The 25,704-nt window shown below is 39.4% G+C and overlaps 2 protein-coding genes across 3 annotated transcripts; one reads left to right on the top strand and one right to left on the bottom strand.

The window, feature by feature from the left end:
- The first annotated feature begins 184 nt into the window (after positions 1-184).
- On the top strand, positions 185-25,367 carry sh3bp5a (SH3-domain binding protein 5a (BTK-associated)). Its single transcript, XM_027175940.2, has 9 exons — positions 185-687; positions 2,937-2,999; positions 5,226-5,354; positions 20,829-20,993; positions 21,841-21,971; positions 22,940-22,982; positions 23,410-23,629; positions 23,736-24,059; positions 24,622-25,367. The coding sequence occupies exons 1-9, from the start codon at positions 607-609 to the stop codon at positions 24,786-24,788; spliced, it is 1,323 nt and encodes a 440-aa protein (XP_027031741.1). The 5' UTR covers positions 185-606; the 3' UTR covers positions 24,789-25,367.
- Positions 14,418-16,561, bottom strand: LOC125140161. 2 transcript variants are annotated; one of them, XM_047808089.1, is made up of 3 exons: positions 16,360-16,561; positions 15,930-16,212; positions 14,418-15,811 (listed from the first exon to the last, which is right to left on the bottom strand). In XM_047808089.1, the coding sequence occupies exons 2-3, from the start codon at positions 16,173-16,175 to the stop codon at positions 15,164-15,166; spliced, it is 894 nt and encodes a 297-aa protein (XP_047664045.1). In that variant the 5' UTR covers positions 16,176-16,212; positions 16,360-16,561; the 3' UTR covers positions 14,418-15,163. The 2 variants fall into 2 exon arrangements, with proteins under 2 accessions (XP_047664045.1, XP_047664044.1); XM_047808088.1 differs by having other exon boundaries at positions 15,930-16,561.
- Positions 25,368-25,704: the final 337 nt, after the last annotated feature.

The raw sequence follows: 25,704 nt of genomic DNA, 5'->3' as shown, positions 1-25,704 counted from the left end.
GTGCTTGTGTTTTGTTCAGCAGGAAGCGGATTATACCTTTTCTGCACATTCTCTAGGCTCCAATGTGTTCCTCTCTCTCTCTCTCTCTCTCTCTCTCTCTCTCTCTCTCTCTCTCTCTCTCTCTCTCTCTCTCTCTCTGTCTCTCTCTCTCTCTTTGTCTCTCTCTCTCCCTCTCTCTCTCTGTCTCTGTCTCTCTCTCTCTCTCTCGCCCCCCCCACACTGTGTGTGTTTGTGTGTTTTGTGTTGGGGCGTGTGTTGGTCAGCAGGGGGCGGTAGAGACACGTTCTGCACTTTTTCAGGCTCCTCTCCTCCCTCTCCCTCTTATAGAGCGCATATGAGTGACACAAGAGCTCATTTCTTTCAGCAGCCTGTTGGGTGAAAATGCGTCGTGTAGCCGGTGATAAAAGTTGCGGGTTTGTGATCAGCAGTGCGGGATGTGAGGAGTTCAGGACGGGATTAAAGCAGAGCAGCTGAGTGAAGAGGAGAAGAAAACTGAAGGGTCGCGTTTTTCGTAAATAACGAAACCGTTACATACCGGGCTGTGGTGTGTGTGTGCGTGCGCGCGCGTGCGTGCGTGTGTGCGTGTGTGTGTGTGTGTGTGTGGACATGGATAACACAGAGAAAGGAAATAAATCCGACGACGAGCCTGAATATCCAGAGGATGAAGAAGTTGATCCGAGAATTCAGGTACAATAATGTTATAATAATGTTATAATAATGTTATAATAATATAATTAATATTAGAAAGCATGGGGATTTGAAAAAGCATAAAATAATAATGTAAAGCATAAAAAAGGCATAACATAATATTGTTTAATAAACACAGTCACACCTCAACCCTATATGATCATATATCATATGTAGCAGAGCTCAAGTTTTATATGTATTATATCACCTTACTGTGACAAATCATAAACGTCTAAAGATGCAGACATTAAATGGGAAAGTTTGTGATACCATTAATCTGGACGTATAACAATAGAACAATCGAGCTCAAATAATCAATAAACCAACACAAGCCTTCATCATCATCATCCTGAATCCTCGTTAATGATAAGCAGCTTAATTGTCATCTGTGCAGGTTTACTCACTGTACACACAAGGAAGGAGACAAGGAGTATGTGTCGTGGACTGATTTAACTCACATAACAGACTGCACTTGTGTATCACATGTTTTCCTCACTAGGAAACCCCCAAATGACTTAAGAATAGACCCGTGGCTTTCAATAGCTGCCGTGAGACTCAGACACACTCAGAGTATGTTAAATATACACTGACAGACCTGCGGAAAAATCCCACCGCACAATCTGAGTGGATACCGGTTCCCAAAACACAGGTTGAGCTGGTCAAACTGGTAGACCGTTGTTGGCAGCTATTAAGTGCTGGGCTGAAGATTCTGCTAGCAGATTTCTGAATTAAGGAGCCTGTACTGGGAATACTGGGAACAGTGAGATTAAACACCAGTAAACCACAAGGCAACCCCCCACACACAAACAGTCTCAGTCAGATCCATAGGTAGTGAATCAGTATACCATCTACAGGAGTTGGGCACTGGTAAGGACCCTGGATTTCAGCTTCCAGTGACATGTCTGTGTTTGGGCATTGTAAAATGTCCCCAACAAACAGGAATTTTTAAAATTTCGCCTAATGTCCAGTACGGAAAATACATTGTTCCTTACATATCGTTGAAAGTAGCATTCATTCATTCATTTTCTACCGCTTATCTGAACTTCTCGGGTCACGGGGAGCCTGTGCCTATCTCAGGCGTCATCGGGCATCAAGGCAGGATACACCCTGGACGGAATGCCAACCCATCGCAGGTCACACACACACACACAAACACACACACACACACACTCTCATTCGCTCACACATTACAGACAATTTTCCAGAGATGCTAATCAACCTACCATGCATGTCTTTGGACTGGGGGAGGAAAATAGATTACCCGGAGGAAACCCCCGAGGCTCGGGGAGAACATGCAAACTCCACACACACACAAGGCGAAGGCGGGAATCGAACCCCCAACCCTGGAGGTGTGAGGCGAACGTGCTAACCACTAAGCCACCTTGCCCTAAAAGTAAAAGAAATCATTAAAAATCATTAGACTCAAACTAACAGTATATAAAACACCGAAGTTAAAAAAAATCACTAATATAAGCAATCATTTCAGAGCTACAACGAAGATAACAATATACTTACATTTGTAGACGTACTTGACTGAGAGATTGTCCACCAATTTTTCGAGCTGAGAGACTTCAGAAAATATGATGTCATTTACAGTAAGGGAAAACTGTGAGCATCGATGCTTCATGGTTTTTGTGATGCATTATGGGATTTTTTAAGGAGCAAACGTTCCAGTGCACTGGAAAGGTTTTTTGGACTGAGAGACGGTCTTTAAAATGGCCGACTCCCAGATCGGCACTATGACTACTGAACTAGGGAGCTGATTGAGATGCACACTTAGTCATACCTAGGAGCAAATTAGTGTAGCCAGTTCACCCACTAATACGTATTTGGGAAGTGAGAGAAAACTAGAGAACATGATTCACCAGCAGGCTAAACTAGACTCAGCCTTTATTGCTTAATTTACTCAAATAATAATAAAACTGGGACATAACTTACCAGCTGGCAAAGATGGATTTGCTTTACTCGTGTTTTGTCAACTCCCAGCACGTCTGTCCAAGCTGGGACATTTATAAAGGCTCTGTTAAATAAATACTATTTAAAAAAATCGTCCTTTCCGTGTAACCATGTAAATAGACAGTTCCTAAAGTATGTTAAGTGGTATGTAGCTGAAGTCAGATGGGCCTGGCTGAACTGAACTTTAGATTCCTGGCTCCTCTGGATTCATTTCAAATAGTTTCCAGATGTTATTCAACTTACTTTTCTTTCACTCCTTAATTCTCATTCCTTATTTGTTTTTATGTCAACAGGGAGAGCTAGAGAAACTGAATCAATCTACAGACAACATTAACCGATGGGAGACGGAGTTGGAGGTAGGCCTGGCTTTCTTTAGTCATTGTGTCATTGTTTTTTGTTTTTTTTCTTGAATGGTTATTGCGAGAATGACAAAAGGGAAGACCTTTGTTGAAAGTGTCCTCGGTTTCTCATGCATGACTGCAGTTCTCTGGGTTTGTCTGAATCTGGCAGAGGAAATCATTAATCTGTGTGTTTTGGAAATCCTGTGCTATGTGCTGTCAGTTCAGGAAGCAGGGAGTTCCTTAGAAAAGCAGGAAATTAGTTTTAGAAAAGATCATTTGAGTTACATTTCTAAATGTTTGTATAGAGAAATGATTAGCGTGCAAGTGCTTTATTGATAAATGAATAAAGACTGCCTGTAGCAGAGATTGTGTGTTTTTATTAGGGACTAAAAGATAAATCAATAGAGTTTGTGTAGAAAAAGTTGTTTATTTCCTACGTACTTACCAGGAGATTCAGTCTGGCTATGTTTCTGTTGTCAATTAAAAGTTTAGTCCACACAGAGAAGCCCTTTTAAAATTTTTAAGCATCTTTTCTGAACGGCCTTCAGAAAAAAACCTGCTTCTGTTCATTAGTTATGGACTTGAGAACAGAATTACGCAACAACAGCTGCTCATTAATCGTCAGTGAGAGCCAGGATGAGTGAAATCGGAGGACACCTCTATAACTCTGACCCCAGAGACAGCATGTGAGAGGATGTAGGAGTGCCTAAAGTCATTTTTGGCCAGTCTGCAAAACCCTGGAAAGAATTGAAGCTAAGAGCAAAAAAGTAAAAACTGACATAGGTGGAATTTATACAATTTACTTATAGATTTAATTTATTTATAGAAAGTTAATGACTTGTGTATTAGTGCTGAATTTAGATTATTGAACTAGCTTGATTTCAGGAAAGCACAAAGCCAGACTAGTAAATTGTTTCTTGGAATTTCTTGGAATTGCTGCAAGTAGATAATAGGCGTAACAGCACCAAGTTTATCACACAGAGGCATTCATGGGATAAATGAGGCATACAGGGGAGTGCTGTTTCTGGGATTTACACACAGGCTCTAAGTTCAGTTTAACTGCCTTCTGCATCATGTAGAAGGCGATGAGGTAAAATCAGATGGCAGATGAAAATATATGATATGAGGTTTTGCATAACTCAGGGTTCTCCAATCTTATCCGGAAAGGGCCGGTGTGGGTGCAGGTTTTCATTCCAACTAAGCAGAAGCCACACCAGAGTCTACTAAAAGCCAAGAACAGCTGATTAAACAGGTGGAATCAGGTGTGGCTTCTGCTTGGGTGGAATGAAAACCTGCACCCACACCGGCCCTTTGCTGAGAAGATTGGAGACCGCTGGCATAATTTATAGTTAAACTAAGATGTTAGATTAGCCTTAAAGTAGCAATGATGTAAATAGATCATGAAAACTGTTAGTACTGAAGCTTTATCATGCAATGCAATCTTTCACAAATATTTCACAGATCTTTTAAAAAACACTTTACATTCTGTTACATTAAACAGTGGCAACTTCATGCTTAGCCTCCAGTTTTTCCTGAAGCCCAAGAAATAGCAAGGAGAAGACTCTTGGGTTTCAAGAAATTTAAATCGATTTAGCTTGAGTTAAAGTTTTTCCTCTTTTTTTCTTCATATAAACTTAAGCTAACGTTATCTTTCATTTTAACGTTAGATTAAGATGAAGTTTACTGTTTTATATTAAGCTATACATGGCCTAAGTTTAGAATGTTATGCTGCTTGTAGGTACCTAAAATTGCTGCTAGCCTCATGCTAAAGTTAGCATTACCTCAAATTACAATTAATGGAAGTTTTTATAAGAGATAAAGTTTGGTGACTTTCACTTTTAAGTTTGGGTTCTTAGCTAGGGGAAAAACAAAGTTTATCTACCATGTATTTCCCCCACATGTTTTTAAAATTGTTTTGTAAGTGGTATAATCCCCTAAAAATGTCTTCATGATCTACTCCTAGGTTGGTCTACTCCTGTAATTTAGTGCATTAATAAAGGAAGGAGCTCTTAGTTTGTGTAAACTGTAAGAAACATTTCCCAGATCACATACATGTATTTCACAGAATTAACCCTTTATACTGAACCTTTTTAGTGAAGTTTAACCTAAAAAGTTTTATGTGGTTCATGAGTATTCTGAAGCCCCTGACTGCAAGTTCTCTGTCAAAAAACATCAGATAATGACTTTAAGCATATCCAAATCACTGAATGTTAATCTAATTGTTTTTTTTGTGCATGTCAGGACTCCAGGCAGAAGTTTCGTGCCATCCTGGTTGAGGCCACTGTTAAGCTAGATGAGCAAGTCAAGAAGATCGGCAAAGCCGTGGAGGAGTCCAAACCGTACTGGGAGGCGAGGAGAGTGACTCGACAGGTAAAGGCATTTCCTGAAACGTGTCCTTCTCCTGTCTGCAAACAAACAAACCTTATACTCTGTCACAGCACTAAACACAACAAAGGAACTGTTTTAGCATGTTGAGCAAAGGTGGGAAAAGTACCAAGTTTCCCAACCCTCGCAGGTATATGAAGAATGAAAGCCAAAATATTAGTCAGAAATAACAAAAATGTCAGCCTTACCTACCACACTGATAGTCAATTAGAGCTCCTATCACCAAGGAACCATGGGAAAACATTAGCTAAGTCTGACTTGCAACAGCTTTATTCTCAATTAGCTAGCACGATAATTACTCTACACATACACACTAGCTGAATGCTAATAACTAGCTGTCATCATACACACCGTGATGATTAATATACACCATACACAGTCAAAAAAGCCACCTATGCCTTCACATATATATGATTATAAAGATATGTATAGTTGTTTTACAATGTAGACAATAGAGATTTTGTTGAAGTAATGTCAAAGTACAGACTCTTCAAAAGCTTTGTTATTTTCTACCTGTGCTGTTTGTTAGAAGGGTAAGAACAAACATTACATAATTACCAGAGTGTTGACGACCGATATTATGGAAAATAAAGACAATTGAGCTTTTTCTGTAAGTAGGAGTCTCACTCTTAAGTAATAGCCGGTATTAAGTGGCTATCTATCTATCTATCTATCTATCTATCTATCTATCTATCTATCTATCTATCTATCTATCTATCTATCTATCTATCTATCTATCTATCTATCTATCTATCTATCTATCTATCTATCTATCTATCTATCTATCTATCTATATACATATCTACATAAATAAAGTTAAGCGGTAGCCCAGTGGTTAAAGCATCGGATTACCAGTCGGAAGTTTATGAGTTCAAATCCTCTGTCAATCTGCCACTGCTAGGCCCCTGAGCAAGGCCCTTAATTGTATAATGCTCAGTTGAATAATAAATGAGATAAAAATCGCTTTGTATAAGGGCGTCTGCCAAATGCTGTAAATAAATGTGTGTGTGTATATATGCACATAGAGATAGATAGATAGAAAGAGGCCATCTGACACATTCTCACAGACCAGTGTTTTTTACACAACGTTCCAGGAAGACCACTGTACAAAATGTTAATAACAGATGTGCATGCAGCAACTTCACAACATTTTGGTCCATCTCACTCTCATGAACCAGACTTCCGTAGCATGTGAGGCTTAAACCAGAAAGTCATGAACTAGGTGGTCTGTCGATATAATATGTCTGTTTTATAGCTATAATTGTATCTGTAGCAAAAACATTATTGCTGGCACAAACAAAAGCATATTTTAATCTTGGATGCGATGACGTTTATTTAACAGTTAGTTAAAGGCGTAAACCTGTAACCTTCCTGCTACAGGAAAAGGGTGAAGGATGATGCATTGGATAACAATTTGCATTTGTTTTTTTTGTTTTTTTATTTATACAGAATGTTTATAGCTGCTATAATGTAAGCGATAACTGGAGCGAACTTGTTTAGTGAACATTCTTCAACCTTAAATCTTAAGCACTTCCTATATTTAAATGTCCTCAGTTGTACTATATTAAAATGTGTTATTTTTGTCATGTTTCTCAGCTGGTTTACTTCCTGACTAAATATTACTCATCATGAGGCACATTTCGAGTCTGTAGTTCAGTATTTAAATACGTGGAAATCTATATAAATGTAATCTTATTTTATAATGAAAGCTCTGATCTTGAGGATTTGCATTTGTGTGCTGGTCTGAACCGCTGGATCGCCGCTGGATTGGACTAGACTGATAGAGCATGTCACAGTAAACAAGGGGAATGTTGATAAGTAGACACAGGTCACAACTTGTCTTAAAGCATGCCATCGTGACATCTGTGATGTTTTACAACTCAGCTAACTGAAGGTTTCCGAAGATATTTATTCAGATGTACAGCGATGTGATATTGTTCTGCTGTTAGAAAAAGAAAGCATTTTGATTCAGTGCATCCATATTTATAAAGTTGTCCTTTGAGAGGACACTTTTAGCAAAAGCTTTGTTCTACTTTCACTTTGCTTCCTCAGACACCCTCCCTATCTCGTATCATGTCTTCCCTGAGCTCTTTTTTTCCTCCTTCGCTTAACATAGCATCTGCAGTCTGCTCTCGGCCCCTCAGGAGGGAAAAAACTGCTGTGTGCAGATTAATGCAGGATTCATTTGTTAGCAAACAGAAATAGGCTGATTTTGATCAAACTGTTGTGGAAGCTGGAGCAATGTGTGAGAGGCAGGAATACATCCTGGATGCACCACACACACACACACACACACACACACACACACACACACACACACACACACACACACACACACACACACACACACACTCACTCACACACATATTCACACATGAGTGTAAATTAGCATAGACAGTCCACCAGCTGACATGTTTTTGTGAGAAGGGATGGAGTTAGCATTAGAAGAACATGAAGAGAGCATGTGAAAGTCCACACAGACAGTAAATGTAGGATCAAACTCGGAAGCCTGGAGGACAGAGTGGCAGTAAAAAATATATATATTCTTGTTAGTGAGCGAATATAAGGAGATTTACAGCATTTCAAATTGAAAATATGAAGAGCAGTTCTGCAGGCTTCAAAGGATTAGAGCGATTCTCTGCAGCACAGTAACTTTGCTGTGGCCTAATCAGAGTCATCTGATTCAAAAGAATCAGTATCAGTCCTAGTGTTCCTGTGCATACTGTATGTACATCTGCATTTAGCATTGGTTAAAAAACCCCAAGGGTTATATAATTCAATTTAATTCAATTATTATCATAGCACTTTTAACAACTGATATTGTCTCAAACCAGCTTTACTTAAGTATAGATACAGAATAAAAATCGGAAAGCTTAACATTTAGTTAGTATTTATCTCTAATATTTATCCCTATTGGGCAAGCTGGAGGTGACGGTGGTGGGAAAAAACTCCCTGATGATATGAGGAATAAACCTTGAGAGGAACCAGACTCAGAAGGGAACCTCATCCTCATTTTGGTGACACTGGACAGGAAATGATGTCAATGTCATAGATATAAAGCTTTCTTCTTTCTGCAGAATTTAAAACTAGGTTTGGATTCAAGGAATAGGCTTAGAATTAATGGTTCTATCAATGGAAGGACATCACAAGGATAAGAAGACTGTGTGTGTGTGTGTGTGTGTGTGTGTGTGTGTGTGTGTGTGTGAGAGAGAGAGAGAAAGTGAGAAAGTGAGAGTGTGCATCTGTATGTGTTCATTGCTATATTTAGAAAGATGCTGGTGTTAATTAGCACGGCTGTCATGCAGCGTCGCAGGATTGCTTCTGATTGCGGGTTTCGGGCCCTAAATAGCAAAGACTTCCATCTTGAGATTACAAATTAGTAATTAGTCTTCAAAAGCTCATTTATTATCCTATTCCTCTCATCTTTGAATATGTAATAAAATTTCATCTTGCCTGTTCCAGAGCACTGCAGTCTCTCACACTGCGTATGCTTTCGTTTGTTGTCGGAAACGCTCAAGCTATGTGAGAACTGAATAGTACTGGTGGTAAAGCTTGTTAACCTCAGTAACGTACACCAGATAGCACATGAGCACAGGAGTACGGTGTAAGTCATGCTGCTGCATGTCTGTGGGTTAAGGCAGAGGTAAAGTGCTATAATCTTCCACAGTCAGACACTGCATGCATGGGGGGCTGATAAAGAGGATTCTCAGATGTCAGACCACATCAAACTCTCTCTCTTTCTCACACTCACACACGATGTAAAGTCTGCCTGCAAAACCCAATTAGCAAAAAAAGACACTTTACATAATCTTTTTGTTTACGAGAACAAAAACATTTAAGAAATACTTTTATTTATTCATCTCTATTACCAGACAAGAATGTCCTAATGCTCTCACTGTCCTCAGTGTCCTAATGCTCTCACTGTCCTAATGCTCTCACTGTCCTAATGCTCTCACTGTCCTCACTGTCCTAATGCTCTCACTGTCCTAATGCTCTCACTGTCCTCACTGTCCTAATGCTCTCACTGTCCTCACTGTCCTAATGCTCTCACTGTCCTCAGTGTCCTAATGCTCTCACTGTCCTCACTGTCCTAATGCTCTCACTGTCCTAATGCTCTCACTGTCCTCACTGTCCTAATGCTCTCACTGTCCTCACTGTCCTAATGCTCTCACTGTCCTCACTGTCCTAATGCTCTCACTGTCCTAATGCTCTCACTGTCCTAATGCTCTCAATACCTTTTGCTCCAAAAACTCCATAAATTATATGATATAATAATTATATAATTTATAATATATAAATAGAATTTGAAAGGCCCCCAGGTGGTCAAGCGGCAGAATCCCGGTCTCTTTTTGCCACGGCCCAGGTTCTCAAAAAGAATTTGAGGGTTGCGTTAGGAAGGGCATCCGGCATAAAACCTGTGCCGACTCTAATATGTGGGCCAAAAAGAAATTTGTGAATGCTTCAGTTCAAATGGTATTTAAAAAAATATTAGACTGTAAGTAAATCTGTCTAAATATTAGACTTTAAGTATTTTCAGTGATGTTTCAGTGTAATTAACCTTTTTTGTCCTTTTTTCCGAATTTTTTGTTGGAAAGTTAGATCAAACTCTATACTTTTACTTTGCAAGACTTGCTCTGATGTCTGTCACCTTCTAAAATGTTTATAGTTAAAACCCAACAATAGCATCTCCTTTGAATAATCTTCCTTTCTTAGTTCGAGTCTTCTGTTTTCAGTTCTTTTTTTCAGTGCAGTGAAATGTGTCGATGTTCGTATTTGAAATAATCATGTGCTACAGCTGCTATAGATAGATTTGAGCTTAAAATAGGAAAAGAATACTTTTAAAACCATTGTCTCTCATGCCTGCTTGTGTCTTTAGTTGTCCTGTGTGTGTGTTGTCAGTTTCTCTGTGAAAAAGCTGAGAGCGTCTAGAAATCATAGAGGCGTCTGTGTCACGCTGATGACGGCCGAAGGGGTGTTTTGCCGACAAACTGCTGACCGACTGGTTGTTATTCAGCTACATCAGGACCTGTCAACCACAAACACACACACGCATTTGTAGTTAGGTGTTGTAATCTGTAAATTAGTATGCTTTACAACTGACCAGCACTCGCTGCCATAATCATAAGTCATAATGTCTATAATTGTAGCATTTCTACATCTACATTATCCTTGTAGATCAAAACAAGCAAAAAAACTTGTTATTTTATATATAGTTGAGTATAAAGGTGTAAAGTATCGTCTACATGAAACTATAATCAAATTTTATCGAACAGATGAAATATCTGAATCTGACTCGGGGAGAACAACGTTTACTTCTGTGTCCATTTTTCTTTAAATATTAAAGATGTAAGTTTGCTAAGCAGCTCAGAGATAAAGAGGTATTAAAGTAAAATCTTGTCTCTGGTCAGATGATCTGTCTTCAGATCAGTTAAACAGTTAACATAAATGCGTGTGACATCAGAGGATCTGCTACAGAGACCGAGCTGATTCATGTTTCTTTGCTCATATGTACTATTGTAAACAGTTTCTCATTATTTTTCGATCAAGTCGAATGAAGAAACTATTTTTTCCCCCTAACAGTCACAAGGGGACTCTCAGGAGAGCAAAACCGCAACAGAAGGCGGCATCAGAACGCAGTGTAGAAATGAGTAGAAACCTGAGTGTAAATCGTTTGTGAATGAAGATCTTTTCCAAAACGCTCCTGGGTTCCGAGGTTTTACGTTTACGTTTTTTACGTTTTTATTTACGTTTAATTACGTTTGCAGTAAATGTGCAGTATGAAAGCAATTTTACTGTCTTATTATTAGCATCACTTTGTTTGTTTCCTAAAGAATCATTTCAATTTGTCGTTCGATTATTGTTCTAATTTAGTTTAGTATTGTTTGGTTTTTAACTGAGCTTTTATAAATTTAATGCCTGCCCTTTGTTAGTAGTAATTTAATTGTAAAATGAATTCATTTGCATGTACACCAAGTTAAACCTACCCCGAGTGGAACAAGCAAAAACACAAAACATCATAAACCCTATTAGTGAATCTGCTTGCACACATAAACCTTTAATAACATAACACAAGGCCTGCATGTACCTCAATGACCGACCTCAAAGGTGAGAAAGCCACATAGTCTGTGTTTGTGTGTGTGTGTGTGTGTGTGTGTGTGTGTGTGTGTGTGTGTGTGTGTGTGTGTGTGTGTCCTTTAAACACCTGTCTGTCTCACTGTGTGGAGTTCACACTTACTCAGCAGTGCCAGGACACCAGCAGCTGTCACTCATAGGCAAGGGCTTGAATGACACCTCCCCCTGTTCAGCCAATCACAGTCCACCGTTCAGTTCCACCACAGTCTGACATGGTCTAAATGTTCTTTGGACAGATTCATATATAGATCATGAATAGGATTACATGCCTGTGGCCGTGCTGTTTGTTGTTGTTTTTTTCTCTGTGGCTGAAGGGGAAAATTCCTTGTGCTCAGTGAAAGCCTTCAGTAGGACTTTATCATACGGATCATACTGTAGATGCACTGAGAATCAGATGAACTTGAAAAAAAGCTGGAACGTATGGGAAGAATAAAATGACAACAGGCTGTTCTGTTATAGGAAAACGATCCATAATGGATTAGTTGAATGTTAAGTCCTCCTCTATCACAAAAATCCAAAAATGTTTTATTCCTCTTATAGCACAGTAATTTTCAGATGATTTCAATTTTTAAGTGTGTTACTGAATGACACCTCATACTCTTTAGCCGTTACAATTAGGTCACAGTTATGACTAATGTTACAGCAGCTATAAACACTCCTTCCATCAGCAGCCTCGTTTTCTTGCTCTAGGAGTTAATAAGAGATTTTCCCTGGCTAGAAAAGTGGAGTGCACCGAAAAGGAAAGTGTTTAATAAAGTGAACAGTGTTTTTAAACCCCTTTCAGTGTCAGTGTCAGCATCAGTGTCAGTGTCAGTGTCAGTGTCAGTGTCAGTGGACTAAGAAAGATCTGCACCTTCAATCGCAATTGAATAAGCTCCAGTGAGATATTTTATACCCACAGTGTACAATAATTAGATTAATTACACACGATTAAAATGAAATGTGCGTACATACTCTGGGAAATTGTGATGAGAAATAGACGAATGTAGGAGATTTTTTTTAAATTTCCACTGAATGGATTGTGGTTTAAGTGCTTAGTCACCTCCGAGAAGTCTTCCAGTTGCATTTAGATTCATCACAAGTATCTATGTGGCCTGACAAGCAAACTAGCAGTATGAGACTAATGGAAAGAGTGATTTGTATATATATACACACACACACACACTCACACACACACTCACACACACACACACACACACACACACACACACACACACACACACACACACACACACACACAAACACACACACACACACAAAGAGTGATCCACAGTACTAACTGGCTTTCCTCTGCACCCAGCGATGCCATATCCGTTCAGGATCTTGTGCCATGTATAAGAGATGTAACTGAGAGGGTGTGTATCAGGCCAGTATTAAATAACACACAGGTTATTTATTTGGTGTTCTTGTTGCTGAATAGAATTTAAAAGTGTGACATATTTCCTAAAGAAGACTGATTTATGTATAAAACACAGCACAGTTTGGCCTTCATCACTGAGGCCTGGCCTGTATCCTGCTGCTGGCCAGATGCACACACAGACACGCAAGCAAGAGGAAGACAAAGGCACACACACACACACACACACACACACACACACACACACACACACACACACACACACACACACACACACACAGGCAGGAGGAAGACAAAGGCACACACACACAGAAACACACACACACACACACACACACACACACACACACACACACACACACACACACACACACACACACAAACACACAGGCAGGAGGAAGACAAAGGCACACACACAGAAACACACACACACACACACACACACACGCACACACACACACAAACACACACACGCACATGCACAAACACACATATATTTCAATTATACTGTATGTATATTAATAGTAATAATGTACTGAAAATGAAACCTTTATTGCATAATATTAATATGGTATCTAAGCATTTAAAATGACATCATTTTTCTTTCCGGACAGTCAGGGCTTTGCCTTAATGAGGAGAATATGAAAGTTGACGTCTACTACTTTTTAGAAATGATGCTGCTTCCTGAACACGTCAGTTGAATGTGGTGGTAAGTGTGGGTTTTCTCAGAATCTGGAGGTTTATTTTCATGATGCAGTGAGGTAGCGTGGGTAAGTGGTGTTTCTCACCTTGCTCATAACCTCTCAGACTATGCAGGTGACCTACTCTGGTTGTTTCCTTATACACGCGACTATGGGTTTCAGATTGGCATCTCAGTTATGGATGAAACTGAAGCCTGCACAGTTTGCCATCGGAAAGGAGAGTCAGAAATAACAGGACACACACTGTAAGTTCTCAATGACTGCAAGCGGATGTCCTGTCAGAGATGAAGAGATTCCACAATCACTGCTCAGTTTGGATAGCGACTGCTTATGTGGCACAAAGCTGACGAGTCATTTCCTCTTTACATACGAGGTGAATGAACTTGTATAAGTCAGACTGGGAGCAATACTGAAGTGGGGCAGGGACTAAGAAGTAGGTCAAATGCTAGGAAGTGCCTGGGAGGTCTTTTACTTAGAAATTGCAGCATATTGATTAATTTAATGTCTTAGTGCAGAACCCGTATTTTTTTTAATTATTATTTTTGTTACAAAATCATCCCTGGTGGTCCTGCAGCAGGATCCCACGCTCTCGCAAGAGGTTATTGCCTGGGTTCAATTCTTTGGCGAGGTCCTATCCTGTCACTCAGGGGTTAACTCTCAATGCCAGTCCCAAGACTGAATAAAATGGGAGGGTTGCATCAGAAAGGCATCTGAAAATTTGCGAATCGGATGATTTGCTGTGGACAACAACATGCTTTTTATTCCAAAAGCATGTTTTCTAACAGAAGACCAGTTTCTAGTCATTAGAAGAGCCTCATCGTTAGTGAGCCTACAAAACAGATCAAATCTCACATGCTCTGCCCAGTGTCATATTTTACTAAAAAACTGATATCAGAATCAAAATCAGCTTTATTCGTGCTATTTAAGTGTGCTCACACACACACACACACACACACACACACACACACACACACACACACACACACACACACACACACACACACACACACACACACACACACACACTGAGGAATTAGTTGTGGTTCCAGGAGCTCCACTAAACATAGTGTGTACATACATAAACATAAGAAAGAAATATAAATAATATACAAAGGTTTGAATTTTAGTTTCATTACTGCTTCACATTCTGGGATTAGGACAAATAGCATGCAATAGTTACTGCATTGAGATGCAGAACACCAACGTGACATATTTTGCAATCTTACAGTTTTTTTGGATTGCTTAAGCATGATTTTCAAAACAGGGCCCACACAATTAGCAAAACACTACAGATCCCTTGCATAATTAAACACTCTTGTAAAAACTATACACTTCTGTTTAAAAACCACACTTTGTTACCATATGAAACACACACGTTTCACATCACTATACTCTGTTTGCACGAGTTACACTCTGCTGTGATAAACCTAAAACACTTTTAGCACTTTTTTCTACTTCAATGACCAATGTTACAGTCTGAAGAAACTCATTTATTTGTCAACATGCCCAAAATGTTGACATGGAGATTCATAATACTGTAACAAAATGTCACTTTACGAATTGTACTGTAAGTTTACTGCAAAAAAACAAACAAAAAAAAAAAACTAGACATTGTCTCTTTGCCTAGCTGGATCTGGCCAGAGAATTTCATCAACATCGCAGGCAATGTTGTCGTTAGCAAGACACCTTAGAAAGAAACGTCGTGAATGACGAATCCATCCTTGCATTGCTGCTACCACCATCTGGTCACAGGCCTCCTCCATGGCTTGGATGAGGGGTACCTCAGCCTGGAGACGGAGATCATATACCTTCCACTGCCATGCCGAGAAAAACTCTTCTATAGGGTTGAGGAATGGAGAGTATGGTGGAAGAGATAGGACGGTGAAATATGGATGTTGCTGAAACCAGTTCTGAACCAGAGCAGAGCGGTGGAAAGACACATTGTCCCAGACAACAATGTATTGCATATGATCGATTTGATTTTCTGCTGTTATTTTTTGCAGTTGGTCCAAGAATGTAAGTATGAGTGCTGTGTTGTAAGGGCCCATATGGGCATGGTGCTGGAGGACCCCATTCTGTGTCATGTCTGCACAGAGTGTTATATTACCCCCATGTTGCCCTGGGATATTGACTATAGCCCTGTGGCCAATGATGTTTCTTCCCCTCCTTCGTGTACTCGTCAGGTTGAACCCAGCCTCATCTAGGTAAATGAGCTCATGCTGGATCTCCTCTCCATCCATTCGTAAAACTCTCTGAAGAACAGTGTCATGCAAAATTGTGTAGTTCAGTGTAGATCTAGTATACATATTAAAGTACAGTAAAAGATTATAAGACAGTATGCAAGAACACACTGCTAAAGTGAATACATACCTCTGCAGAATCATGCCGCATTCGTTTCACCCTTTCGGAATTGCGCTCGAAAGGCACTCGATAAATTTGCTTCATTTGAATATGTTTATTTTGTAGGATGCGTGCCAGTGTTGATGTTGAGACCTGATGGATATCGTTGAAACTGGTGTGGTTATTGACAATGTTAGCTTGGAGCTGATTTAGTGTTATAGCATTGTTGGCCAAAACCATGTTTACTATCTCCCTCTCTTGCTGTTCTGTGAACATAGGAGGCCTTTCCCCTTGTTGTTCCTGACCCTCAATCCTATGTAGGAAAAAAAAACAGTATACAATAGTACAGTAATTTCACAGGAAAAGGTAACAGAAGTGCTGATAGTGCATAGAATACAGTACTGTGAGCAGTTACTGAAACCGTGCAGATGTTTTTGATATGATGATATTTTTTCAATACCTATTTTCCAGTCGAAATGTTCTTATCACACTTGCCACTGTGTATCGGCTTAGATTTGGCTGTACTCGCAGTCCAGCCTCCCTCAGCGTCAGGCCGTGGTTGACAACGTGGTCAACCAGTGTTGCACGGATCTCATTTGTCAGATTCGGTCCTCTTGAGCACCTTCTTGTCTTCCTCTTCCTCTACCTCCAGCATGGCCTCCATCTCTTCCTCTTCCTCTTTTGATTCCTTCTCTGTTGATTCCTCTTCCTCCCCTTCCTCCTCGTCCTTCTCGTTGTCCTCGTTCTCCTCCTCGTCTTACTCTTTCTCTGACTCTTTACATTGTGCTTGAAGACCAATGAACTCGCTGCTTTTTATAATGCTTATACACCTGATTGGTGTGTCTACAATTAAGCAAACAAGTGTTTGCACACCTGATGACTGTTGAACCGACTGGTTGGACGATGCAGTAATTTGACAGTCAGTGCTTTGGTATTGCAAAGAAGTGACTTCATGATAGATTTTTGTGTGTAATGTATGTTAAGTGTGTTTAGTGTTTTGCAAATCACTGTGTGTAGAGTTTTGCAACAAGTGTGAGGTTGACAATGTGCTTATAGCCTCATGAGTGTAAGGTTTTGCTAATAGTGTACTACTTTTAATTTTAGTGTGTATGCAATCCAAAAAAACTGTAATAATTCAATAATGAGTGTTTTTCTTCTTCTCACTTTTCTAGTTGAAGTTTCTTGCTTCAGGAACCGTTCAATAAAAACTAATAAACATGAAATTTAATTCTGCTGATTTTTAAATCGCCATCTGTGTGTGTGTGTGTGTGTGTGTGTGTGTGTGTGTGTGTGTGTGTGTGAGAATCATTGAATGTTCTGGTGTAATTGTGTAATTGTTTGTTTGCGTGTGAAGCATTTTTCACTAAAGCCATAACTGCTTCAGGCTGTAAATAATAGTTGTCGATGTTTCCGACAGATAAAACAGTTAAAGAAGGGGTTTGTTTTTAACGACAGCAAAAAGAAAACTGGCTCCTGATGACTGGTTAATGAGCTGTTTTTTTCTGGAGGACACCCATTTTCCTCTTAGAAATAAATTACGTAATAAACGGAATAACACAATCCGAAGCACGAGATTGTTTTGCTGCGGGAAACGTTTTAGAGGATACCGACTGACCTTCCACTAGAAATTTGAGACTCTGTTTACCTGCTTATGTGATGCTGAGAAACCAAAAACAGGTGTGTTAAGAATAATTTCATTATCCAGGATTGATTCCATGCCAGGGAAATGTGCGTAGGATGTGGTTTTGCAAATCGGATTATTTTTGAGTGTAAACTGTTTCCTGTTTTTGTTCAGATGCAGATTTTGACTGTACTCAATAAAGATTAAAAAAAAGAATAATAAATACGATGGAGTAAGAGGTCATACTCTCACCAGTAGGATGTGAAGGACCAGGCACTGGACTTTACCTCAGACATCAGCGAGATCAGAGACAGGAGGAAAGACGAGATCCTGCATTCAGGTCATGTGGGAAAACTTTAGTTTGGCGTACGTTGCGGTGTGATGCGTTGCAGAACACAGCGGATTAACTGTTACATGCGTTTTAATGTTACGTCCTGATAACACGTACATTACAGCCGCTATAAACTGTTGTTTCATCTCGAGTCTCTCTTTTTTCCACTTTCTTGAACTTTGTAGGACACTAGACAGAATTCCAGCACAAAATAAAACCAAAATGTCTTTCACACCAGAAAAAAAGAAGTCGTTTCCTTCCAGCAGATTTTTAGACTGATGATATTCTTAGTCTGTGACCTAGAGATCCAGAATCGATGAAATCATTGATTAGAGACTTTTAAGCACTGCTGGAAGTCGTTCTGGATTGTGAGCATCTGAAAAATGATGTTAGCGTAAATGTAATAAATAAAAAAAATGTATGACTTCAAAAAAGTTTATGACCCCTGAGTGAGAGCTCAAATTTTTAACATGAACGTTTGACTCGGAGGTCAACAAGAATGTTTTTTCCCAGGTTTCTTTTCCCTCAAATGACGTGAATTCAGCTCTGTAGTTGTAGCAGAGACTTTCTCAGGCTGTTCCTTTACTGTTTGTTAAGCCTTAACCTTAGACATGTCAAGAGCCGGTCGATCTCGGCGTAATTCACTCATGTTAATAGTGTTTACTGAGACCGCTGGGGAAACACTTCATTTATTTCACTCTGATGGTGTAGAAAAAAAAGTCTTTTCAGGCTAATCACTGGAGAAGGTTTGGTCATTTTAAATGACCAGGATAATCCCTGGGTATTACTTAAGCTTGTGTAAATGACAGCTGATGTTTTCTCGTGGTTCAGCGTTGATGGTACAGCTGAAGTGAGTGGTGTTTAGCTTCGAGTCTGACGGCTAGAGCCTGCGTGTTACGTAACAGCAGTAGTGTGTTATAGTATTACATGTACTGCATGTCTGTCATTCAAAAATGGAGTCTGACACTGGTTCATCCCAGGGTTGCCAGATCAGCAGTTTTGCTGTGAAGCTTGAGTACTCGATATGGGACAAATGGTTTTCATAAACAAGGTCATAGGTAAAGTTGTAGTTCATTGGTTAAGAATTTTTTGTTACTGATCAGAAGGTTGCAGGGTCAAATCCCAGGACTATCACGCTGACACTACTGTGCCCTTGATCAAGACTCTTAACCCTCAACTGCTCAGTTATATAGATATGAGATACTTACATATGAGATAAATGTAAGTCACTCTGAAATAAGGGTGCCAGCCAAATGCCTTAAATGGAAGTGCAAATTTATTTATCAAGGCCAAATAGATAAGGTGTGTGTGATTAGAATAAAAGTGCAGTAACAGGTAAAGTGGCGCATGAGTAGAAAGGAATCGTAACTAATCATAATTGCAAACACAAACATGTTTTCCTAGATTACTAATTTTCATATTGCTTCCTTACATAGAGGACTGTGTTCAGCAGCATTGTGTTGGCCTTCTTCAGTGGACGTTTGTGAATTTGTTAATAAGTTTGGCAACAGCATTGTGTGTGATGTGCTTGCTGTGTTTCCTGTTAAAGTCCCTAACAACTTGCGTCAGCTTCCTGATCCAGCCGTGAGAATGATTTCATACATTCTTCTGTTGTCAAAGGAATTCATTTATACAAGACAAGCTTATACAAAAATACATAACGTTAACTTAACTAAGCATGATTCAAAGCTAAACATTTTGGAGTGTTAGTGTTAGATTCCCAGATGTATGGAGACATTTTGAACTTCCTGGCTTGGGAATGGTTTGGGACTTTTAATCACGAGGACCTGGCAACCACGGGCTCTGTTTCTATTTCTGACAAACTGCAGCTACGGGAAATAATCTTGTAGTGTGTATTGTTCCACAGAATTGAAGGTCAGTATTATTAGAAAATGTCACCGCTTGAGGCGAACAAAGCGCAACTGTATAGCATTGTGTGTGTCATTGTGTGTAACCCACTCGAACCCATCACAGCGTTACGTTCCCAACCACATCTCTGGGTCACTTTGTTGAAAGAGTCTTCTATGTCGATGAATAAGAGCTTATATTTCTTCCGTGGGTGACTTGTTGCCGGACTGGTTGCTTCTTCCCTGGCGCTCTTCACAATGGCATCGGTGACTCTGGAAAATCTGTGGTGTCATAACTTCCTTTAGAATTAAAAAATCACTTGAGACGTTTGAGCTGGTGCTTGAATTGGATGTAATATTAGAACCCAGCTGTACTTTAGATATTGTCTGATTTGCATGTGACTTTTATTGAGCTCAGATGCTAATCTGTGTGACACTGAAAGCAGTCTGATTGTCTTCCATGTAAGAACTGAACAAATGGTCGAGGTTCACTTTAGAAAAACTGCATGAACCCTGTGAGAAGACGTGCAGGACAGAAAAAGCCAAACTCTGACTTACCAGTGAAGTCAGCGATTCGTCCCTGGGGCTGTGTTTGATGTAGATATTCACTTCTAAAAGTCGAGAGTGTGCAGCAATATTTTGTGTAATGCTAATGAACGTCTCCGGGCTTTTGAATGCTTTCTCGTTTATTACTTGCGTTTGTGATTCTGGATGCGGCGAGGAATGAGATGTGGGGTTTAAGTTAATCCGACCTCTCGTTCCATGACTCGGAGGAACAGCGCTGTGTCAGATCTCTCTGAGACGAGCGCCGGATCAGAGTCAAGCTTTGAGCTTTTTATGGGGGGAAAAAAAACTGTTATCCTTATGAATTCTTTAGCAGAAGATATGAATGAATAATTTACAAGAGCAGAAGCAGCTGAACCTTTTCACAGCAGGGAACCAAAGAAAATAACCATGGCTACTTTTTGCACGAACACAGGTATTCTACATATATTCTACAAGCAGTACATATGGGGGATGCAGAGATAAAGGACATTCCAACAGCATTCCTTTGGATGCTATGCTGGAGATAAGGGCTTGTGGAAACACCAGCTCAAACACTTGTGTTTTTTTTTTTAAATCTCCTTTAGGCTCAGGTGGAAGCTCAGAAGGCCACACAGGAGTTCCAGCGTGCCATAGAGATCCTTCGAGCAGCAAAAGAAACCATCGCTCTGGCAGAGGAGAGACTTCTGGAGGAGGAAAGCCGGCAGTTTGACTCGGCCTGGCAGGAGATGCTCAACCACGCCACACAGAGGGTGAGACAGGAAACAGCACAGAGACTGTACAAAACACTTAGATATCTCACTCATACCACTGAAATTGGTGCAAAAATGGTTTATGCAATGAGTTTTACCAAAGCGACTCCAAAAGTTTTGGCACCCTTACCGAACAATTCCAGGAACCATCCGAACTGTGCTTAGCCATCACCATCACTATAGTCCTTTCTTTTTTTTATACTCCTGAGTATGATTTATGTGATCACTTTTATGTGTTTTTCTTTTTTTTTTCCATTACTTGATTTGTTCAGGTCAATAACCTCATCATCTCTATAAACTGCTAACTATACAAAGGCATCAGTTTTCTGAAGACATTTTTCCTAAGTACGATAACTGGGTTGCATTTAATGTGCAAATATTCTGCCAATACTTTTGCCACATTTTTGTAAATAATGCAGCAAAATTGTAAAAAAAAAAAAAAAAAAAAAATACAATTCTGAAGATAATCTGAAGATAAATTTATGACAGAATTCTTGTATAGAGGACGGGTAAGTACAGTAGTTTGAAGTTTAAAATCTAAATCTTTATGTCATAAAATAATTTTTTTGCTTATTCTCATGAAGGGTGCCAATACTTCTGGAATTTGATTGTATTTTTTACTAACAGTACATCTATGGCTTCTATGTCATCTTTCATCTCAGAACTGTTTTATTACAGATATCTATTCATCTAATCCCATGAAACAGCTGGACGCAGTCAGTCCATTCGTTTACAATGGCTGAATTGTTGTTTAGGAAAACATGAGCCACCAGAGAACATGTGTAGTCAGAATACAGGAAGAGGAAGATTATTAATAAATGTTTTGTGCTGTGCTCGGCGGCTGCAGGTGATGGAGGCGGAGCAGAGCAGGACACGCAGCGAACAGGAACACAGAGAGACGGCGGCCAAATACAACGCGGCCATCAGCCACATGAGACAACTGGAGAAGAAACTCAAACGTACCATCAGCAAGTCACGGTTAGTCAATCAGCTGCATTTAACTAATGCTCAGAAAAGTGGCAGAATAAAAACGTTGTTCGGGAATGATATAAATCATCTGTTTAGCACTTAAACTTCAACATAAAACTACTGCTTTAAGACTCGTAACGCTTTATTATTAAATATGTAAAACTACATAATGAATATTATATTTTGAAATTCTAGAATTAGTCATTTAAATATTTACATTTTTTAATCCTAAAATTCTAAATTAGTGTTTATTCTTCTTCTTATTATTCTCCCTTATTATTCTTATTCTTATTCTTATTCTTATTATTTCATAATGAATATTATATTATGAAATTCTAGAATTAATCATTTAAATATTTACATTTTTCTAATCCTAAAATTATAAATTAATGTTTATTATTATTATTATTATTATTATTATTATTATTATTATTATTATTATTATTATTATTATTTCATATATTCCATATCATGTGCTGTAGAACTGCATAATTACATTCTATTATTTATTTAATTATCTATTTTGTTTTGCGTTTTCGCTTATTCATTTCTTATGTTCCTCATTTTTTTTTGTAATGAATGAATTAATTACTCTATTTATTTATACATACTTTTAATTTTAGTCTTTTTTTTTTTTTACTTTATTTGTGGAAGGTGCTTATGAACTACATTCCAAATTCTGCTCTCTGATTAGAAAGCAGAAAGAAAAGGCGGCCCACATTCGTGCCCGTAGCGGTGGTTGTATAGTGAGCATTTCCCCCTCATCACACCCCAGGGCCTCTCTTTGTTTCTGTTTCTGTGCCTGTTCTGGTGTGTGCAGGCTGATGTGCTCCAGATGTGCTGCCTCTCACTCGCTTTCTCAGAGCTCAAGGAATGTTCGAGTGTTATTCCTGCTGAGCTTTGCTGTTGCCATGGCAACATCTGTAGTGTCTGCAGTTCCTCACTCTGACTTCTCTTTCTCTCTCTCTCGCTTATAGGCCATATTTTGAATTGAAGTCCAAATATTATCTACAGCTTGAGGTAGGTTTATTTCCTTGCAATTGGTTATTGTTTTTTTTAAAGCTCAGTCAGGTTTACACTGACACTGTATATTCTTGCGCTTTGGAAGATTAGTCCTTCACGTATTTTACAGAGATTGTTATGGTTGTTAAGACTTGTGATGCAATTCTGGAGTTTTTGGTGCTTTTTGTTTTAGTTACACTACTTGACGTGACAGGGTTCTTCATTTAAACTCCTCATTTTACTCATGTTTGATGCATGTGAATCAAAGAGGGCTTGATTTTATATTCATTTTTGTGATCACAAAATCCTGGAGAGACTGGATGATGTAATGCTATCACAGCCCGGGTGTATTTAAAAAAAGAAAAAAGAAAGAGAAAATGACTTGCTGTTGATGTGTGCACAATGGATTATTTCTGACCAGCGTTTTCATGCTTCTTCCCCACAGCAACTGAAGAGAAAAGTGGACGAGTGCCAGGCTAAACTGTCCCAGGCCAAAGTGGAATACAGGACGGCTCTGCGTAACCTGGAGACCATCTCAGACGAGATCCACGCTCGCAGACGTCTCGCGGCCATGGGGCCCCGCGTCTGCGGAGTTGGTGCTGAGAAAGACATAAGCGCCGGTGATGACATCAGCAACTTCAAAATGGAGTCTGACGGCATTTCCAGTGAGTGTGCTAAAATCTGTGCAGGTGAAAGAGCAGAGTGTGTTTATGAATAACCTGTGATTTAAAACATTATCCTGAAAGCAGTGTGTGTGTGTGTGTGTTGTAGTGATATCTGAGACCTCTGAGGAGGAAAACTGCAATGGTTCTGCTTCAGATGAAGATGCAGAAACCCAGTCGAGGTGCAGCTTGAGCTCCAACTCGGCCCCTCTGGATGTTCCCCGTCCATATGTCCCCGTCTGCTCCTCTCCGTACCCTATGCTCTCGTCTTCCTGTCCTTTTTCCACCTCTCTTCCCTCATTCTCTCCATGCCCTCAAGGCATGGAGCTGCCCAGCCCGGGCTCCCTGGAGGGTTTCGACCGTGTCTTGCCTGTTCTGGGACCTCGCAGTGAGTGCAGCGGTGCTTCATCACCTGAGTGCGAGCAGGAAAGAGGTAAGCACCATGCCACTGATCTCTGTATAATATACTGTACTTGCAGATTTATACTGCTTTAGCATCTGAAGGAAAATAAACTAATACGAGTTGCTAAGTTTATAAACAGAGATCTGTGCATTTTTATTCAGATTTTATTTGTTCCGTTCTTTCGGTTGGAGAATTAAAATTAGTACCTGCTTGTATCCAGAAATAAAATAGTGTTAGTTGATCATGTAACCACTGGATTTCCTGTTGGTTTCTTGTTGCAAAAAGAACTGAATTAAATCACTTAATTAAATAAAAAAATATTAAAATGATTGTTTAATAATGTGCATATTGGTTCATACTGTATACCACCTCATATCACATGACAATACTGAATGATTAAATTGATTAATTAATCAAATAATCATTAAAAAGGTGACTTTTTCACTGCACTTACAAATTTCACCTCAATTTTCAGTCTGTGTAATCAGTCAGTTATTTGAGATGAATTACCCATTTAAAAATGTCTTTGTCTTTAGGGCTACTTTACTTTCCGTGTTTTATTTACTTGATATGACTCTGTGTGTGTGTTTAGGGGAAAGAGCAGAAGGTGCTGAGAGAAAACCAGAAAACACTACAAGGCCAATCGGTCTGAAGAGCACTACATTGGAGGAGGGTACGAGACGTCTGTCTCTGCAGCACACAGACAAGACAGAGACATTTATCGCCACTGCTCCTCTGCTGCTGCTTAACTCGGTTTAAACTAAACGAAGGACCTGATCGGATTTGTCCGAGCTCTTGAGTATTTGTGCGAAAGCATCATGCATCAAAGGAAACCTTTGTGTTCAGCGCTACACTCTTCTTATAGACTGACAGAGACTGCACAGGGAGTCAGTTCTCACTGAGGAAGAGAAGGGGAACGAACGGTTTAAAAAACAAAGACTGATCAGTTAATGGCTATGCAGATATTTGACTTGATGTATTGTGGTGTTTATTTCGGTCATAGAACAAATGTCCACGTCTTCCTGATCTGCGTCACATTGCCAAACTGGTTGCGTTACTCCTGTGTGTTGAGCCTCGCAGTGTTAATGTGTATAATGTGTATAATATGTAGATCGTGTGTTGGCTGTGTTGAACAGTAGGCCTACGTACTTTTAACTGCAGTTATACTCTGTGTATTTAACCCTACATGTTAGTACAGAACTATTGACTAAAGTAAAGTAGCAAATAAATTTATATTTATATTCAGTCTTGTTACCATTGACCAATGTGTTGTTGTGGCACATTAATGTATAACTGTGTAATAAAAATAAGCTCATGGCACACGCCATGCTAAAATGACAGCGTCTCCAAACATGCACACACACACACACATACACACACACAGCAAACTACTGAAAGCGGTTTAATTAAAATCACGCATGTCTAATGTTCCCACTGAGTCTAGCACACAACACAACCTTGTTTCTGCTTGAATTTAATTTTATGCTGAATCCCGTTTTCTGCTCTACATTGTTCTTATGGCCTTAAACACACACACATTGACATTTTTTTTATTTACAGCATTTGGCAGATGCCCTTATTCAGAGTGTCTGACAGTATCTCATTTTTAGACAACATTAAGGGCCTTGCTCAGGGGCCCAACAGTGTCAGCTTGGTCCCGAACTCACAACCTTCT

This window comes from Tachysurus fulvidraco, chromosome 24 (genome assembly GCF_022655615.1).
Source record: "Tachysurus fulvidraco isolate hzauxx_2018 chromosome 24, HZAU_PFXX_2.0, whole genome shotgun sequence".
In the NCBI taxonomy this organism is placed as follows: Eukaryota; Metazoa; Chordata; class Actinopteri; order Siluriformes; family Bagridae; genus Tachysurus; species Tachysurus fulvidraco.
This window is presented reverse-complemented; position numbering and strand designations above follow the sequence as displayed.

Coding starts and splice junctions, on each gene's coding strand:
- LOC125140161 (XM_047808088.1), bottom strand. CDS start 16,175: ATGTTCACAGAACAGCAAGAGAGGGAGATAGTAAACATGGTTTTGGCC. Junction 15,812..15,929: donor TGCGGCATGATTCTGCAGAG/GTATGTATTCAC, acceptor ACTGTTCTTCAG/AGAGTTTTACGAATGGATGG.
- sh3bp5a (XM_027175940.2), top strand. CDS start 607: ATGGATAACACAGAGAAAGGAAATAAATCCGACGACGAGCCTGAATAT. Junction 21,972..22,939: donor CGTACCATCAGCAAGTCACG/GTTAGTCAATCA, acceptor TCTCGCTTATAG/GCCATATTTTGAATTGAAGT. Junction 23,630..23,735: donor GGAGTCTGACGGCATTTCCA/GTGAGTGTGCTA, acceptor TGTGTGTTGTAG/TGATATCTGAGACCTCTGAG.